At 46.7% G+C, this 18984-nt stretch overlaps 1 protein-coding gene across 3 annotated transcripts in view; it reads left to right on the forward strand.

The window, feature by feature from the left end:
- Positions 1–565: 565 nt before the first annotated feature.
- Positions 566–18984, forward strand: part of NKAIN1 (sodium/potassium transporting ATPase interacting 1) — a gene marked incomplete at its 3' end in the record, with an annotated part of 64498 nt that continues 46079 nt past the window's right edge. For all 3 annotated transcript variants that reach the window (XR_013841440.1, XM_079986448.1, XM_079986449.1), the window contains exon 1: positions 566–1382. Coding sequence is in view for 2 of the 3 variants with exons in the window: in XM_079986448.1 (XP_079842574.1) it covers positions 1329–1382 (54 nt within the window). The remainder of the gene's footprint in view (positions 1383–18984) is intronic.

Consider the following 18984-nt stretch of genomic DNA (forward strand, 5'->3'; position numbering starts at 1 on the left):
ACTCAGGTAATGTATGATGGATGTAAAGTGCTCTGACTTTTTAGATATATAATCAGGGCTTTTTTCAGCCAGAACTCAATTCCAGCACCTCTCAGGTGGGCGCCATTGCCATCCTAAGAGAATGAGGGAGGTGATCATGGTGAGTTCTGACATCTCTTTTTCTAGAAAAATAGCGCTGTATATTTTAAAAATATATGAATAAGTAATTAAATAATAACAGACAATATTAACTCTGTACTTGCTAGTTACTGTACATGGGCAGACAGATAAATAAATGTATAAGTTAGACCCTAGTTAGTTACTACTTGAGGGCTGTTCCTTGGAAAGAGAAATGGGGACATGGATCACACATAAACACCACAACAACTTTACGCACACGCTTCCCATCACCCAGTGTTTCCTGTTAGAGCCGCAGCTACAAAGCTTGTAGGAGGGGGCGGGGGCTTGGTTGGGTAATAAAGGACATCCCTATTCTTTATTGGACGGCGGGAGGGAGGAGGTGGGGCGGCCCTTCAGGTGGTGGGGCTAGAATCTCTCGGCTCTCCACGCCCAGAGCTCAGCCAGAGAGCCACGTGGTTGTGGGGGTGCGGGGGGTGGGGTGCGGGTGGTTTGTATTATTCCTGCCGCTTTCGATTGTCTTTTCCCGACGGCGCGGATTCTCCCTTCTTTTTCCTGTTTCCTCTTTTTTTAAAACGCCGCTTTTCAGTGTTACTGTTTTGCAAGGGGGAACCGTGGGTGTGTCTTGAGGCGAGGAGGGCAAACAATGGCGAGGAGGGCTCGTTGAGAGCGCGCCGGGAGAGGATCTCCTCGCTCCTGCACTCCCACCCCCCACCCCATGCAAAATTGGGCAAAGCCCGGACGGCTCGTGTTGCCCACCCCGAGCCGCCCCCTCCTCTCCACCCCCTCCCCTCTCGGGAGATGGAGGGCGAGCTCTGATCCAAGAGGGAGCAAAGGCGCGCACGCCTAGCCGCGCGCATTACAATGGAGCAAGGGGCTTCCAGCTTCCAGCAGCCTCGGAAGTGCTGCGCTGGGCGAAGATAAAACGCCCCTTTGGATCGCATTATCTTTTTTGTGGGGGGCTGCTGTTTGGGAAACTCGAAGGCTGGCCCCAGACAAAAGGCGTCGGCGTCGGGGAGGCTCGCCAAGGCGCAGGGAAGGAGAAGGCTCGGCCGTTTTGGTTTTGAAGCGCAATGGCCGAGGATGGCTGCCGGCTGCTGCTTTCGGGCGCCCTCTGAGTGAGGTTGTCACTGGCAACGGGAGGCCGAGGGCTGCTGCTGCTGCCGCTTCTGCTGCAACCGGAGTAAGGCGGCTTCCGCACCAGCGCGGCCATGGGCAAATGCAACGGGCGCTGCACGCTGGTGGGCTTCTGCTGCCTGCAACTGGTAAGGCGGAGCGAGGGCGGCCCCTTCTCCTTCGCCCTCCCCACTCTCGCTCCTCTATTGTGCTACCTTCTCGGTGTTTGTGTGTGATCGCTGCTTCCTCTTTGGGTGGATGACCTTGCTGCCAAGCCCCCCTGGGCCGGCGGTGGGGAGGTTGACGGGGGGGGGGGGCTGGCCAGGGCGGAAAGTATTTCCTCCAGCAAACCCCCTATGCCCTGTTTTGGAGAGGTGTGCGCTGGAGAGGGCGCTGCTGGTGGTTTAAGAGTGGGGCGAAGGGGTCGTCTGCTTGCCAAGGATGGTGATGTGGGTGGGGCGTTAGGGTTCCTTGTTTCAGGGAACTTGTGGGTTTCCTACAATTTTGCCCGCCTTCTCAGGCAACTCTTGTCCTCCAAAGCGGCTCGCGCCAATCCAAAAGAGGGAGGCTTTGCCATCGGGTTTACAAACGAAAAAAGGAAAAAAGTCAAGGCACTGGCAGAATGGAGGCAAAAGGCAAAAGAGAGAGCTCAAACTTTAACTAGCTTTGGAGTGGATGAGGAAATGCAAGCATCGCACACAGAAGCAGTCATTTAAAAAGTCGATTCCGGTGTGTTTCATGGGGCTTTGCTCCTTACAGGGGAAGATGTCTCGCACTAAGACAGACCATTAGTCCATCTAGCTCAGTATTGTCTGCCCTGATTGGCAGCGGCTGCCCCAAGTTTTCTGGCAGGAGCCTTTCCCAATCCTTCCTGGAGATCAAACCTGGGACCTTCTGTATGCAAAGCAGATGCTCTACCAGTAAGCTGTGACCTTTCCCCTACTAAGTGTGTTTTAGGATTGCTGGTGGCAGGTCGTCACAGTGAAGGTGGGCAGGAAAAGAATAGCTCAAGTTTTGGATCTAGGAAAGGGAAAAGTATGCTCAGTAGAATGACATAACGCCTCTCTTTCCCCCTTCCACCTTTATGTTGTTTTGCTAGATCTATCTAGTTCAGCACTATCTCCAGAAGTTCTGCTGGATGCATAGGAGAAGCTCCTAACCAGATGCAGATGAGGACAGGATTCCTGCACCTTTAGTTGTTGCCATTCCCTCTTTTCTGTAATTATTAAGCCCCGTCCTCCTTTGCATCTGACCACCCTGCTCCCCCCTCATTTTGTGGTTGGCCAAAGATCCATCCTGGATCTTGGGACCAGAGGAAAGAAGTGGGACTGGAAATAATGGATGCTTCAGGAATCCGGACGCATAACAGAAATGGAGATGGGTTTCTAAGAAAAATAAACAAATAAGTTTGGTTATGTGTTATGGACACAAACTTGCATTCCTCCATTTACCCACACCTGCTTCCCCTTCCCCTGTTGTCTTGCCTGTGTTTTAATTTTAGATAGCACAGAATTTTACAAAGTACAGGCAGATAGGTGTGCAATCTAAGTAATGGATAATAAAGTTAACAGAGGGAGAAAAGGTTCCCCATGAAATTCAGACTTAACCGAGTCTTGGTTAGTGCAAGAAACCAGGAAATATCCCAACAATATTTGCCAAGCGATGCAAATAGATGGCTTTTAAAATACAAGCCCATTTAAATTATTTTATTAAAAACATTCCCAGGGCAATGTTAAAACAGCCACACAGCCTACAAGCAAACGAACAAAAGGAGTGCTTGGGTCGATTATGTTTCTAGAAAGGCTGATCTTCCTATTTATACAGGAATTACAGGGGTTAATGCCTCTGCAAAAGTGGAATGCTGTGATTTCATGCTTCTATTATGGGGAATATCAATGAGACTTGGGTAATGTCGATATTGTGTAACATTGATATTGCCTGGAAGCCAGATGTAAACTTAAAAAGCAAAGCAGCAACAAGAGATCCAACAAAAGGTGTATTGCTATTTGTATTTCAGTTTTTCATGAGAGTTCTTTAGTTCTTTCTCATGCAAAATACATTCGCCGCCTGGCCTGTCTTGATCAGTGCTCAGGCTTACATGAGACAATTTGCTTCAAAAAATTGTATGGGAGTGCATAACACTTGGCACGTATCTGTATTGCCAGTTGCCAATTGTATTTATCCTACTTTTCCAGCTCAGGTCAGCATATATGTTATCTCCTCTATGATTTTATCTTCATAATGGCCCTGCAAGATTGGTTAGGCTGAGAGAGAGTCACCTGGTTTGTGCGTAATGCTACAGCTTAGTCTACGTTGACAGACATGAGAGAGTGATCCCTCTTCCAGCACAGCCACAAGACACAGCATGCAAGCATTTGCTCCCCTTTCCAGCTAGCCGTGGTTACTGTTCATGTCTGATCTGTGCTTAGTGTTAACTGTGGTTTAGTGAAACGTGTCAGGAATCGTTCACTGTGGTTTGAAGTTGTCTTGGGTCATTGTGCTCATGGTGGCAACAGTTTATCTGGGTGTGAGCATGAGTCTCCACATTTAGCTGAAAACAAAAGTGAAAGCCAATGATCTTGTGGCATATTGCTAATCCAGGGCTGTAGAACCCTTAATTATTATTATTTCATGGGCCACAAGATGGTGATGGGTGAGGCCAAAACCCAAAGTGCATGGAGCAACATGCATCTCTCCACCCTCCCTCTCCCTCTGCCACCCTCTCTCTCCTTCTACTCTTGATCTTCCTCCCTGCTCAGCTGACTACAGAGGAAGGGAAGATCACTCTTGCCAGAGGTCTGAACTAATGGCTTGCAGAGGGCTCCCCACTCCTGCTTCCATTGTTCCACCCATTTTGGATTTTCTGTCTGCTTCCTCCTCCTGCAACTCCTGCCCCCTTTCTCTCCCTTTGGGCCCCTACCCCCCCCCAAATATGCTGCAGGCTGCATGCAGTTCTTGAGCCACAGGTTCCCCCCCCCCATGCTAAGCTCATGGTTACAACTTTTTCAAGGGCCACATTCACTTGTGGGAAACCTCCTGAGGGTTACACAATGGGGCCAGGTGCAAATGTAGACAGGGCAACAGATGCATGTTTTAGCTTTGCGCAACAGGTTACATTCCAAGCATGCAGAAGTTGGGTCCCTTCCAACTCTACAATTCTATGTTTCTAAGTCAGAGATTCCCAGGGATAACACACACACACCCTGCCGGTCCTCCTTCCAGGAAAGAGGTATTATCACAGTTCAATGACACATTCCATCTAGACCAGAAGTGCTCAAGGGTGTGGCCTGTGGAATGGGGTGTGGCCTATCAGAGTCCCAAGAGGTTTGGGACTCCACATTTGACCCCCAGGCCTGAAGTTTCCAACCCCTAGTATTGTGTTCACATGTGAATGACAGGCTAAAGGTTACCTACAGCTCTTCATGGCCAAGTGGAGTCTTACAACCAGTTTTCCCTGGTTGCAGCACTGTTCTCTAGCTGTTACACCATCCTGTCTTTTGAAAAAGAGAGCCTGTGAAAGGTTTTATAGCTGTTTTGGGCTGGAGTGGATCTATCCAAGTATGCTTTGCATCTGCTGCCTTTCAATGTATGCACCCAGGGAAACTATTACAGAGTGAAATCTGCACTAGTGAACAGAGACGGCCCTGTGGATAGCTCAGTCGGTAGAATGTGAGACTCTTAATCTCAGGGTCGTGGGTTTGAGCCCCACATTGGGCAAAAGTTTCCTGCATTTTAGGGGGTTGGACTAGATGACCCTTGTGGTCCCTTCCAACTTTACATTTCTGTGATACTGTGAGGCACTTTTAAGCTTGTGCAGCCCATTCCTGCAACTGTATGAGGACTGAGGCAGGGAGGAGGAGACTCTGTCAGCACCTTCCCCCATCATTAGTAAACGTATGAAAGAGAAATTGTGAACAGCTCTTTGTGCTGAAACTTGCTTGTAGAGTATGTTTCAACACTTTGCAGGGAGATTAAAACTGCAGCCCTAAGTAAATTTGCTTGGAAGCATTTCCACTTTAAGCTGGTGCATTAGTAAATATGGTCAGAGTCGAGTTGCACAACTTGCTCTGGGCATAGAGAAAATTATTGCTGCTGGGTACATCATTGATTTTCCCCTTGCTTGGACTTGATCAAATGATTCTAGACAAATGCATGGAGCGGGAGTGAGCACACAGAGCCCTGCCCACTTGTTGCACTGATTCTACCTTCCCTGCTCATGTATACAGAAAGCATTCAAATGCATCCACATGAACAGCTTAATGCACAGAGATGAAAATGGGGTAGCTTTTCCTATTTAAAACTGGAGAAGGGTTGTGGTTTCATGGTGGAGTGGGGAAGTTGTGACTGTCCAGATCTTGCTGGACTCCAAATCCCATCAGCCCCAGCCAGCATGGTCATTGGTCTAGGAGGATGGGAGTTGGAGTCCAGCAATATTTGGAGCGACTCCAGGTTCCGGTCTCATAGTGTTGGTCAGAGAAGGGGAACTTTGAGCCCTGGGGCCAAACATGGTCCTTCCAAGCTGCTCTGTCAGGCCCTCAGGACTCTCCCCTATCTGCACCCCTCTCCCCCAGCTACATCCCTCCCTCACCAGCACTACACTGGGCTATCCTCAAGTGTGTTTGCCTGGCTGGAATGTTGTCCTTGAACTGTGACAAAATTCACATTGCCAAGGTCCATCTAAACACAAAAGGTTTAAAAAGGAGGGATGGTTGCTGCTGAACCTCTGCTGGTAGGGAGTTCCACAGGGGAGGCCCTGCCACACTCAAGGCTCAGTCTCTAGTGCTGAGGATCCTGGGTAATCATGATGGAACATACGGAATCAGGTGGTACTTAAGGCCCCATGTTTCCCCCCCTGGTTTTGTTTGTATGTTGTTGTTTTCAAAAACTTAATAAAACAAAACCAAAGCACCACCATGCTATTGGGGATAGTGGATGAATGCCAAAGAGGCCATGGGGAGTAGGCACCGGGTGCAAGCTGTTTTTCCTTCTCCAGCTTTTCCTCCTCTGGTCAAGCCTACCTCGGTCCCCGAGATACAGGATACCACAGTATCCTGGCCCTGTTTTTACATTTCGGGGTTTTGCTGTTTTTCTGCACTGAGTGAAGGTTTCAATTATTGTTTTTAAGTTGTTGTCTTTTCCTCAGAAGGCAGGTCACCATTTCACAGGTCCTGAAGTTACCACTGGAGCGTTGGCAAAAGGAAGGTTTGATTGGAGTAGGGGTAAAGGGATCCATCTATTTCCAGTTTGAGTCAATTTACCTATGTGTCCATTCTGTCCAAGTTAAACAAATCATAGTTGGAAGGTACCCAAGGGTCATCTAGTCCAACCCCCAGCAGTGCAGGAATCCTTTGCCCAATATGGGGCTCAAACCCGTGACTCTGAGATCAAGAGTCTCATGTTCTGCCAACTGAACTATCCCAGGTGCTGACTGAATGTTCATATTTAAATCAGCATTTCATCACAAAATACGTATTTAGACAATGCTGTTTTGTCTCAGTGGGTGCATTTCTAAACATATTTTGTCCTAAAACACTCAGGCTGATTTCCCCCACACATTTAGTACGTTTAAAAAATATTTTTAAAAAAATCTGTGGTCCATATTGCAAAAATTGGAGAAGGTCAGATTTGGAAGGATAATAAATTACATCCTGTTCTGCATTTTTATCCAGGTGGTCAGTTCACATGTGAATTGACAGAGATCTAACTCTAAGAAGCATCCCAGAGCAGGAGGAGAGAGTCTTGGCACACACCTCAATACTGGAACCTTTCCCTTGACTTTTATGTCTTGTAAGAGTAGTTCTGCTGGATCCAGCCAAAGGTCCCCCTAGTCTAGCTCTCTGTTTCTCCCAGTGGCCCACCAGATGCTTTTGGCAAAGCCCACCAGCAGGGCATAAAGGAGGTTGCTCATCGCCCAACCCATACTCTGCTCTTGGTATTCAGAGCCACACTCCTCCTGAACCTAGAGGGTGCACATAGTGGCTGTGTCTAGGTGCTCTAGTGATGGACTGCTGTGGCAAATGCACTCGGCTTGATCATTTTTTACATCTGCCCTTCATATGCCAAAGACCCTTATCTCCCAAATACCATGTGATTCAGGCTCTCGCAATCTTTCAGAAGCTTCCTTTGTGGCTGGCTGTTGTCAGTTCAGCAGCCTCTTTGCCTTGATGTTGGCTGTGCTTGATAATTGGATCTGCCTCTTATGTCGTGTCTTAAATGTGCTCTGTGACTCATCAGCTGACTCACTCCATCCTCAGTCCTTATTCTTCTATACCACACCACACCACTTGACACCACTGTGTTTCACGTCTCGGGATCACTGCCCTGGTGTTCTGGTTTTTTTTTTGTGTGTGTGTGTTTGCAGGGGGTGAGGGTGGGTTGTGTGCTACAAATGTTAATGCACCTCAAATGGGTGGTGCAGAATGATTTGGATGCTCTTTGGTTAATAAACGCTCCATTTTGGGACCCTTGGAATATTATCCTAATCACATTGGAAGTTGTGTTAGAAACTCAGATATATAAGGTAGGCACCCAATGGCTCCTTAAACCAAGGTTGCAGTCACCAAAACAGAATGTCTAGTTGCCATTTTGGGCAAGACTTGTTTTTCAAACGATGAACCGTCTGTGATTGATTCTCAGTTAAACATCTGCCTAGATGACAACCTTGAGACAACTCTGAGAACTTAAAGAAGAAAAGCCACTTGATCAAGGAGCAGTCCACATATATATTGGCATATTCTGACCTCTTTGCCTTAATGGTGACTGCTCCTGCTCAGGCTGCACACAGAAAAAGCAATTTGGCTCCAGAAATTCATTCCAATTGCACTGATAAAATATAACTGATAGAATTCTACAGGATGTGGTATTAATGTGTGTGAAAGCAGTCAAGATCCAATGATCCCAAGATACAGTCGTACCTCGGATTACAGACACTTCAGGTTACAGACTCCCCTAACCCAGAAATAGTACCTCGGGTTAAGAACTTTGCTTCAGGATGAGAACAGAAATCGTGCTCCGGCGGCGTGGGTAGCAACAGGAGGCCCCATTAGCTAAAGTGGTGCTTCAGGTTAAGGACAGTTTCAGGTTAAGCACGGACCTCCGGAACGAATTAAGTACTTAACCCGAAGTACCACTGTAGTGATGTCAAGTGCCCACACATCTTCATTTGGTTGCAAGTGGTCAACAGCCAAGTGCAAAATGCTAATTTTGAACACTGATGGGAAGTTCTTCTTCCTCTGGGGATCACCCACCTGTCCGCAATCTGATGTCATATTGGCACCAGGTGATTGGCAGGTGGTTGGTTCCACCCACCTGTCAAAGTTGGCCCACCAGCATGGGGGGGGGGGAATAATGCACAAAGCAGGATTGAACTTCCTATGTGTCAGATGAACTGCAGGATGTTAAACCCTGCCTTTAAGGAGTGCCACTATGGTCATGGTTAGTAAGTTGGACTGGGGAGACATGGGTTCAGTTCCCATTTGTCCATGACGCTTTCTGCGTGAATCTCAGTCATGCACAGTGCCATTGAGAGCATGATGGTGGTTGGTGGGGAACAATGCACACTTGATGGTGCCCTTAACTCCTTGGAGGAAAAATGGGATAAATTTTCACTACAGCTCCTCTGTGTTCCTTTTAAGTCTGTTGTCATTTGCGTCTTGAAATTACAGTCATGCTTCTGAACCATAATGTGGCGTAGACACATCCCCCCTGCTCTATATTTTTTCGCAGCAAATCTGCCATTTTTAGAAATGCATTGTCTCATAAAATTAAACTGCTAGCATAATGGATCGATGCTGTACAAGTGAAATTGAGCAATTGAAATTGGATGTAACGCCAGTCAGATCTAAAGTCCAAGTTGTAATTAACTTTCTGCAGTTGGCTATCCCTGGGAAGCAAATGTTTTTATGTGCACAGCTCATCAGGCATGCTAAATCTGGTGTGTTAATCATTTGCAGTGTGTCCAAACTCTGAATAAAATTGTAAACATTCCCCAAGCAGCATCCCACCAAACTTACAGCAGATCTATTCACGGAGAAAGAAGGGATAGTGGGGAACCTGGAACACAAGTGTAGCCTACCTACATCTCACTCCATCTTCCAGAAATGATAGACCTGTTCTCTGATACTACTCCACTGAGTGTGGTTTAAGTTCTATACCAAACCAATGCTCCACTTGGAAATGGCTTTTTAAAAATACTTGTAAATAATTTAAGACATGACAACTCAACAACAAATACCCCACTTTACATTATTCACATTTTATATTTCTAGCCAATGGAATAGATGTTTTTGGTCCCCCAGTCCCTGCAGCCCATTTTGTCAATCAGCTGAACCCATCCATCTGTCATTCTCCATGATTTTGGGTGAAGCATTGTTCTTCTCTGCCCTCGGGATTCAATTTCAAACCATGCAGGTGCAGGTATTGGCCTTTGCAAGCAGTTCCAGTCACCTGGTTGCCAGCTCTTGCAACCTTTCCATGATCATGGTGGCCCTTGCAAAGATGGTGCATGCAAATCCTACTTTTGGCAGGGGAAGCTATGCCTTTATTAGCCAGGTGTAGGGCAGGTAGGCATGATTTGACCAATAATAATAATAATAATAATAATAATAATAATAATAATTCTGGCTGGGTTTCCCCAGTCACTTTGGGCGGCTCCCAACAGAATATTAAAAACACAATAAAACATCAAACATTAAAAACCTCCCTAAACAGGGCTGCCTTCAGATGTCGTCTAAAAATCAGATAGTTTTTTATTTCTTTGACATCTGATGGGAGAGTGTTCCACAGGGCGGGTGCCACTACCGAGAAGGCCCTCTGCCTGGTTCTATGCAACTTTGCTTCTCGCAGGGAGGGAACCGCCAGAAGGCCCTCGGAGCTGGACCTCAGTGTCGAGGCTGAACAATGGGGGTGGTCTCGGCTTAGGCCTGGAGACCAGAGGTTCCCCAGTGCTGATGTCTGCGTAGACGTGGTACCCAGAGATATTAGTGACAATGGCAATAATAATGTTGCTGTTTGTTACTTGGCGCAGCCAAGGTGACCTTTTCAAAATGTGTCACTTGTACTATCCAAGAAGAAAATTTTCATTCTGACATGGTTTATTCTTTCCAATAACTTTCCCCCCCTAAGAACTTAAGAAGAGCTTGCTGGATCAGGCCAATGGCATCCTGTTCTCACATTGGCCAACCAGAGGCCTGTGGGAAACATGCAAGCAGGACCCAAGAACAAGAGCCCTCTCGCCTCCTGTGGCTTCCAGCAACTGGAATTCAGAAACATCATCGCCTCCAGCTGTGGCGTCAAAGCACAGCCAAGGAGGCTAGAACTTTGTCATATTCTGAATAGAGTCTGTCCATTGATCTCAGTGACCTGGTCATGGACCTCGATGATCTCAGTGCTCCTGACCCGGAAACTCCATCCTTATTTATAGCAATTGCTGAATAGCTAGGCAGGCAGAAGACAACCTCTTGCAATATATGTATCAATTTGTGGCAGCCGCTGCAGGACAACAGGGCGGTAGGCCAAGAGATTGGATCAAGTTGTCTTTCTCCATAGATTGGGGATTGGGGCAGAGAGAGAAGGGAGCCTAGATTCTTCTATATGTGAGTTTTCAATTACACAATTAAATGCACAATTAGGTATAATTACCAGTGCTCAGGAGCCGCGACTGTTCATAATAGGCATGTAATCTACTGCAGTCACTGTTTATACTGCTCAGCCCCTCTCCCTAATGATTATGGAATGCTTCCACATTTGCATGGTTGCCATGGAAATCATGTTTGGAGCTGACAAACAGCACTCGGGATGGAAGGCCGAGATATTTCTTTGGGTAGGGGGGAAGCTGCAGCTGCTGGAGGGAGAAGGTTGGCTGTGGGGTCTGTGGTGGCAACTGCGGTGTCCTAAGAAGGTCAGAAGAGCCTCCCTGAATTGGGCCTATGGCTCACCAAGTCCAGCATCCTGTTCTTCCGGGAGCTGTCTGCGTGGGAAGCCCGCAAACCAAGACGTGAGCACCACAGCACTCTGCCCACTTGTGATTCCATAGCAAGGGGTCTTCGTAAGTGTACTGCCTTTGGTCATCAAGGTTAGTATCCATTTATATCCTCCGTGAATTTGTCCTCTTTGTAAGCTGTCCAAGTTGGTGGCAATCACTGCCTCTTGTGGGAGCGATTTCCACGGTTTAGGTTTGTGCTGCGTTTGAAGCATTCATTGCATGCCCTGCACCTCCACTTAAAAGAGCAAAACCATCATGGCTAGTAGATATTTAGGAAGTAGCTGTTTAGGGTGGGTGCTTTAGATCCTATAAGACAGGCACACCCAACTCCCTAGAGACTGCGATCTACTCCCATTGTATAAAACAACTGGCAGTGGTCTAATAATAATAATAATAATAATAATAATAATAATAATAATAATAAATTTTATTTATACCCCACCCTCCCCAGCCAAGATCAGGCTCAGGGTGGCTAACAACCAATAATAAAAACAAGTTGATTAAAATACAACTTAAAAAACAAGATTAAAATACAACATTAAAACATTAAGATGCAGCCTCTTCACAGGAGGAGAAAGGAAAAAAGAAAGAGGGGGAGGGAATCGAATTGATTCTAAGCCAAAGGCCAGGCGGAACAATTCTGTCTTACAGGCCCTGCGGAAAGAAATCAGATCCCGCAGGGCCCTGGTCTCATGAGACAGAGCATTCTGCCAGAGTTGAAAAGGCCCTGGCTCTGGTTGAGGCTAATCCATGGGGCCTGAGGGGGCCCGAGCCCCCTCAAAAATTCGTTTGGGGGGCTCCGCCCCCCCAATAATTTAAGAAAAACAAAGCCACTCCCGATCTAGAGAGGGGGTGGGGTTACGGGCTCTCGACCCATCAACAATCTCGCGGGGCTAGCGTCAGCCCCGTGAGAAGCGGGGATTCCCCCTAGCTCATTAATATTCACCGCCCACGGTGGCAGCCAATCGGCTGCCACAAAGGGTGGGCCCTCACAGGTTCACTTAAGGTCGGGGCAGCCCGGGGCTCGCCCCTTTCGTTCCCCCAGCAGCAGCGATTTGGAGGTCTTGGGCCCCCCCAATATTTTTTATAAGTCAGTATGGGCCCCCGCCCCCCCAATATTTTTTATAAGTCGGCGCCCCTGGGCTAATCTAACTTCCTTAGGGCCCGGGACCTCTATCCATTGTCATTGGAGGGGGGCGGGAAGGCCAAAGTTGTTGAGCTTCTTTTAGGGTAGGCCAAAGTTGTTGAGCTTTCTTTAGGGGACCCCACAGTGGTTGAGCTTTTTTTGAGGGGAGGCTAGAGTTACTCTGCTTTTTGCGGGGAGGAGGAGTGCTAAAATCGCTGTAAAACTACACCACTAATAACAAGCAGGAGCAGCAATACATTCCGGTGGCGGCGAGGGGTGGAGCCAGCAATGATAAGGGAGTCCTCGATTGACCACAATCGACCACAGTCATTCAGGGATCGACCTATCGATCACGATCGACCTGTTGGACATCACAGCTATAAGAGGATTCCTTGGGAACACCTGTATTTCCCATGTGGAGTACAAATGTCTAAAGATGTTAGTTGTACATGACAATGAAATCCACAGAGAGAAGGGAAAGTGTTTGGATGAATCTCAGACTTGAAGTGTGCTGCTTTGGAGTACCCTGAAGCAACACGGGCATCCTCCAAAGTTGCCAACCTGGGGTTCTTCCCCAAGCTTTGTGGACAAAGGTACTTCCATGCAACCTGTTGTCAGGGACTGGGCAGAGGAGGAATGGTGGAGGCCGCCTCCCCAGCCTGACCCTTCCAGAGAAGAAGATGATGGTTTAGAATTACAACAGGGGTTTGAGGGAGATCACAGCTCAGAGGCAGATGAGGAGAAAAGCTGGGAAATAATGGGAGAGGAGGAGGAAGAAATGGAAGCACCAGGGGGTGGACACAGCTGATGGACACAGTGTCTCTAGAAAGCATTCTAGACCTCCCCTCTCTCCCAGAACCCGGCGAGCATTGAAAGTAGGAGAGCAAAGAGCTCAAAGGCAGAGGGCATGTAGCAGCACCTGTAGAAGTGACGAATGAGGAAGTGGGAGAGACAACGCCATTATTCTAAGAGGCTGCTTTCCCAATCCTCTCTCTGTAAATATTGAATAAAAAGCAGGTGGTAAGGACTTTTCCTTGTCTTAACCGATCCTGGCAACCTGGCGTGGGTGTTGGTTCTTCTGCCGCCTGACACCTGTCTATTGAGAATTCCTTCTGATTTATTTGGAGGGAGATTAGTCAACATTGGCTGTTTAATGACCAGCCATTTCTGTTCATTTGCAGAGAGGTTAAACAATGTTGCTTCATTGCAAGTGTCGCCTTTTCCTTTCCACTGCATTCTCTCATCACTTTCTGTCAGCAGTAAATCACACCGTTGAAAGTTGGAGTTAACTCTTTGTTAGCAAAGATATGATCTTCACTGGCTTGGCAGTGTGTCAGGCGTAATGAGCATAGCAGCTCATCTGTGGTAGGTCTTATCCCATGAATCAGTTGCCGAGACTAAAAGTCCTCGCCTTGCTACAGCAATCTTAAGTTCCTCCTCTCCAGGAGACCCCACCTGCAACCAATCTTTTGGAGAAGGTTTGTTGCATGAGACTTCCCGGTCAACTATAAATGTGCAACTTGAATATGCTTGTATGTGCCTGAATCCTGCCCCAAAATAGTGGCTGCCTGGAAACGCCCCAATTCTGAGTGACAGTAGTGCGCCTGTGAAAATCGATGCCTTTTCCTCCAGGGAAGTGTTGATTTTGACTGACAGCTCTAGCTTCCAACCAGGGAATAACTTTGACGGGGGGGGGGGGCTCTTTTCACTTCTGATCACAGTGCTCTGTGTTTGGAGGGATGTTGGAGGAACGGATCCGTTGCTGTCAACTGAGCAGAAAACAAAAAGAAATATGCACACTGCTTTTTGTACATCACAGTTCCCTAAGCTCTGCACCTGTGTAGCTGAAATGTTGCAAGTGGTTTACCTGGGGATGTCTGTATGATGTATGCCATTTTCATGTTTATTCTTCCAAAACACTAGGAGGGGAGCAAATCTTTCTACCTAAAGACTTTCCTTGCACAGGAAAGTGCAAGGAAAGTTGCTATCCTTATCTGTCTGAAATTTGGTGGGTTTCTATCCCCTCGGAAGGCGACAGAAATTGCGGGGAAATTGAATCTAATTCTGTTAAGCAATTTATTTATTTAACCAACAACCAAAACACAGTGAAAACAAACAGTGAAACCCCCCAGGCGGCTGATACTTTGGGTATACATAATCAATAATAACATATTCAAATTGACCATATGTACAACACTCCTACCTCCACAAGGTTTATTTAACTTTTAACATTTTAATTGCTCCAAATTGTTCAAACCTGCCCAAATAATTCAATATCTTCTCAAACCCATCCTCCTCCTTCTCACTGACCTTAAACCCTTTCATTTTATGTATCTTCACAGTTAGATATTCTAAGATTATAATATTTTTCAATTTTCCCTCCATTGGTTCCATTTAAGCAATAAGAATAAGAACAATAAAGATGTAGCCAGTTTCTCATTTCCCTGTGCAAATCAACAGGGAAAGACATCAAGCCTCAACTTAGGAAGCTATCTTACACTGGCTATTGATCCACCTAGTTCAGTATTTTCTAAATTAACTGGAAGTGCCTGTCCAGAATTGCTGACTGGATTCTCTCCCAACTCTACTTGGTGATGCCAGGGATCGAACCTGAGATCATAGAATTGGAAAGGGACCCCAAGGGTCATCTAGTCCAACCCCTTGCAATGCAGGAACCTTTTGCCCCATGTGCGACTCAAACCTATGACCCTGGGATTAAGAGTCTCGTGCTCTACCGAGTGAGCTATCCCAGATCTCACCTTTTGCCTACAAAGTAGATGCTCTACCACCAAACTGCCACCCTTCCCCCATATGTGGGCCTTAGATTTTCCTAAGCGAGGTTCTTACTCAGCAGTGGCGTAGCGTGGGGGGTGCAGGGGGGCCCGCCGCACCGGGCGCAACATCTGGGGGTTAGGGTTAGGGGGCGCAAATCCACAGGTTAGGGGGTGCAAATTACTTGCCTTGCCCCGGGTGCTGACAACCCACGCTACGCCACTGTTACTCAGTTCTTACCTGACTCAAAGTGGGTGTGAAGCAGTCTGTGCCAAATTAAGCCTGTGAAACGCCCTGAGACCTCCGGATATAGGGTGGTATATGTTTTGTTCAGGGATGCAGGTGGCGCTGTGGGTTAAACCACAGAGCCTAGGACTTGCCCATCAGAAGGTCGGCGGTTCGAATCCCCGCGACGGGGTAAGCTCCCATTGCTCGGTCCCTGCTCCTGCCAACCAAGCAGTTTGAAAGCACCTCAAAGTGCAAGTAGATAAATAGGTACCACTCCGGCGGGAAGGTAAACGGCGTTTCCGTGCGCTGCTCTGGTTCGCCAGAAGCGGCTTAGTCATGCTGGCCACATGACCTGGAAGCTGTATGCCGGTTCCCTCGGCCAATAAAGCGAGATGAGCGCTGCAACCCCAGAGTCGGTCACGACTGGACCTAGTGGTCAGGGGTCCCTTTACCTTTACCTAAGTTTTGTTCTCATTTTGTATTTTTATGTTGTGAACTGCCCTGTGGTACAGTATTTGGGTGATGGGCGGTATACAAATTTGATAAATAATAATAAATTTAAAGTGTCTTTGTCTTATTTTTTAAAAAAGTATATACTCCCTTGCACACATGAATTAAGGCAGTGTACTACAAAAGATCAACTACTTTAAAATTCCTTTTAAAACACAATAAAGCAGCGTGCATGAAACTTTAAAAGGCCTAACCTAAAAAGAAATTAAGTTTCAGTATATGCCTGGATGAACAAAGGTGCTTTTACCTGCTGGTGGTGGATGCTTGCTGGATCTCTCGGCATCTTGGTATGAGAAGTGGGATGGCTGATTTGGATCAGTGTTTGGCACCCCTGCAGTCCTTCCTTTGCAATCTGTTGCTAATAATGCCTGTCCCTGTGGCCATGCTGGTTGATTTAGTCAGAGCCCTGTTTGAGCAATTGGTTATCTTGCTTCATTGTCTCCCCATTCCTTGCACTGAATATGGGCTGAGAGTTTGCCAGAGCTGTCAACCCAAAGATTTACTGTGTTGTCTTGAGATGCTCAAATGAAGAAGAAAAAGAGCTCCCTGTGGGCCTCCCAGAAAGGACGCCGGGTGGTGGCCGGATACTATTTCTCTTGATTTGAATAGGCTTCAGGATTTTGTTTTGCAGCTTTCAAAGAGCGCCTTCCTGTTGCACTTGCTTTCTGGTGATGATTGGGGAATTTCCCACAACTATATTTTTTCCACAGAGATCAAAAATGCCTTGTTTTCATAACATTGTGCAATACCAGTCAAACTGATCGGGTTCAAAATTTTGTTTAGACATTTTTCTGGTGGCTATCTCAGGAAGCATTCATTGTGTGAGGATGATGATGAAGATTTTATTATACCCTCGTACCTACAGGACCGCCTTTCCTGGAACAGTGGTACCTCGGGTTACATACGCTTCAGATTACAGACTCCACTAACCCAGGAATCGTACCTCGGCTTAAGAACTTTGCTTCAGGATGAGAACAGAAATCGTGTGGCGGCGGCAGCGGGAGGCCCCATTAGCTAAAGTGGTACCTCAGGTTAAGAACAGTTTCAGGTTAAGAACAAACCTCCAGAACAAATTAAGTTCTTAATCCGAGGTACCACTGTATGTCCCATGAAGGACCTTATGGTCTTCAAATAAAAACATCTTGGCGATCCCGGGCCACAGGGAGGTTAGGCTGGCCTCGACCAGAGCCAGGGCTTTTTTGGCTGTGGCCCCGATCTGGTGGAACACTCTGTCACAAGAGACTAGGGCCCTGCAGGATTTGTCATCTTTTCGCAGGGCCTGCAAGACAGAGCTGTTCCACCAGGCTTTTGGCCAAGGCACAGTGACCCCCTCTCTCTTCCTGTAATCCTCATAGAACTCTAACCCAATGGTTTCCATTAATTTGATTCTGAATTGATCTTGGAATGTATTTTAATTAATTGTGTGATTTTATGTACACTGTGCTATTTTTAATTGTTAGATTCTCTGAGCCCAGCTTTGGCCAGGGAGGGCAGGATACAAATAAAAATTATTATTATTATTATTATTATTATTATTATTATTATTATTATTTATATCCTGCCCATCTGGCTAGGTTTTCCCAGCCACCTTGGGCAGCTTATAGCATATATAAAAACATAATAAAACATCAAACGTTGAAAACTTCCCGAAACAGGGCTGCCTTCAGATGTCTTCTAAAAGTTGTATAGCTCTTTATCTCCTTGACATCCGAAGGGAGGGTGTTCCGCAGGGAGGGTGCCATTTTTGTGAACCGCCTGCAGAGAAGGATGTAGTAGCCTGTGTTTCAATGGAGTCTTTGGGAAGGGTATGCCATGAAAGTCCACAAGGATCCCTTGCTGGGAATCGTGGGGCTGACATTCTTTTTGCACTGCGTACTGCATGTATGATTTCCCCATTGCATTCTCTGCTGACTGGGACATAGAAAATCCGTGGTTTTGCACAACAGCTGATTTGCAAGTGCCTTGTTTGGGGGGGGGGGTCAAAGAAGAGCTGCAGCGGGGAGGTTAGATCTTTGACTTCTCATAGAATCATAGAATCATAGAGTTGGAAGAGACCACAAGGGCCATCAAGTCCAACCCCCTGCCAAGCAGGAAACACCATCAGAGCACTCCAGACATATGGTTGTCAAGCCTCTGCTTAAAGACCTCCAAAGAAGGAGACTCAACCACACGCCTTGGCAGCAAATTCCTCTGTCGAACAGCTCTTACTGTCAGGAAGTTCTTCCTAATGTTTAGGTGGAATCTTCTTTCTTGTAGCTTGGAACCATTGCTCCGTGTCCGCTTCTCTGGAGCAGCAGAAAACAACCTTTCTCCCTCCTCTATGTGACATCTGCAGGATTGTTAGTTCCCAGAGTTCCCTGAGAAGTGGGATTTATTGTTAAACCACTTTGGGAGTCTCCTTTTAACACCCTTGGCAAACTACACTCCCCAGGAATTTTGAAGGGAAGCCACAAGTGTCAGAGGGCCTTCTCGGTGGTGGCGCCCGCCCTGTGGAACCCCCTTCCATCAGATGTCAAGGAAATAAACAACTCTCTGACTTTTTGAAGACATCTGAAGGCAGCCCTGCTTAGGGAAGTTTTTAATATTTGACGTTTTATTGTGCTTTTACTTTTCTGTTGGGAACTGCCCAGAGTGGCTGGGGAAACCCAACCAGATGGGTGGGGTATAAATTATTATTATTATTATTATTATTATTAATAATAATAATGGCACTTCCAAACTACAAACAGTGCAACCTCACTCAGTACAGATCAAATTACCTTGTCTGGAATAAGCTTTGATTAAAGGGAGTACCCTGCGCTCCTCTGAGAGGAAGGTGGGCAGATATAAATTAAATGAGTAAATAACAATATTTGGTGTCCTCCTGCAATTGCTGTACTGCAGCAACCCTAGTAATTCATGCAGATTCTCCTGCATGGTTAGCTAGGAAGCCACAGCCCTTAATATTGCTGTTACTTTAACACCACCACCAATAGGCTTCCTTTCATGAAGAGAAGATCGAACCTTTGATCTTTCAAATTTGGTAACATCCCTTGTAATATCTGCAAGCATTCCCAGTTACGATAAAAATGCTTGATTTCTAGAACCCAAAAACTTTCTGCTTATTTTTATCTCGTGTTTCTCTATAAGAAAA

The sequence above is a fragment of the Podarcis cretensis genome (assembly GCF_951804945.1).
Source record: "Podarcis cretensis genome assembly, chromosome: 8".
NCBI lineage: Eukaryota > Metazoa > Chordata > Lepidosauria > Squamata > Lacertidae > Podarcis > Podarcis cretensis.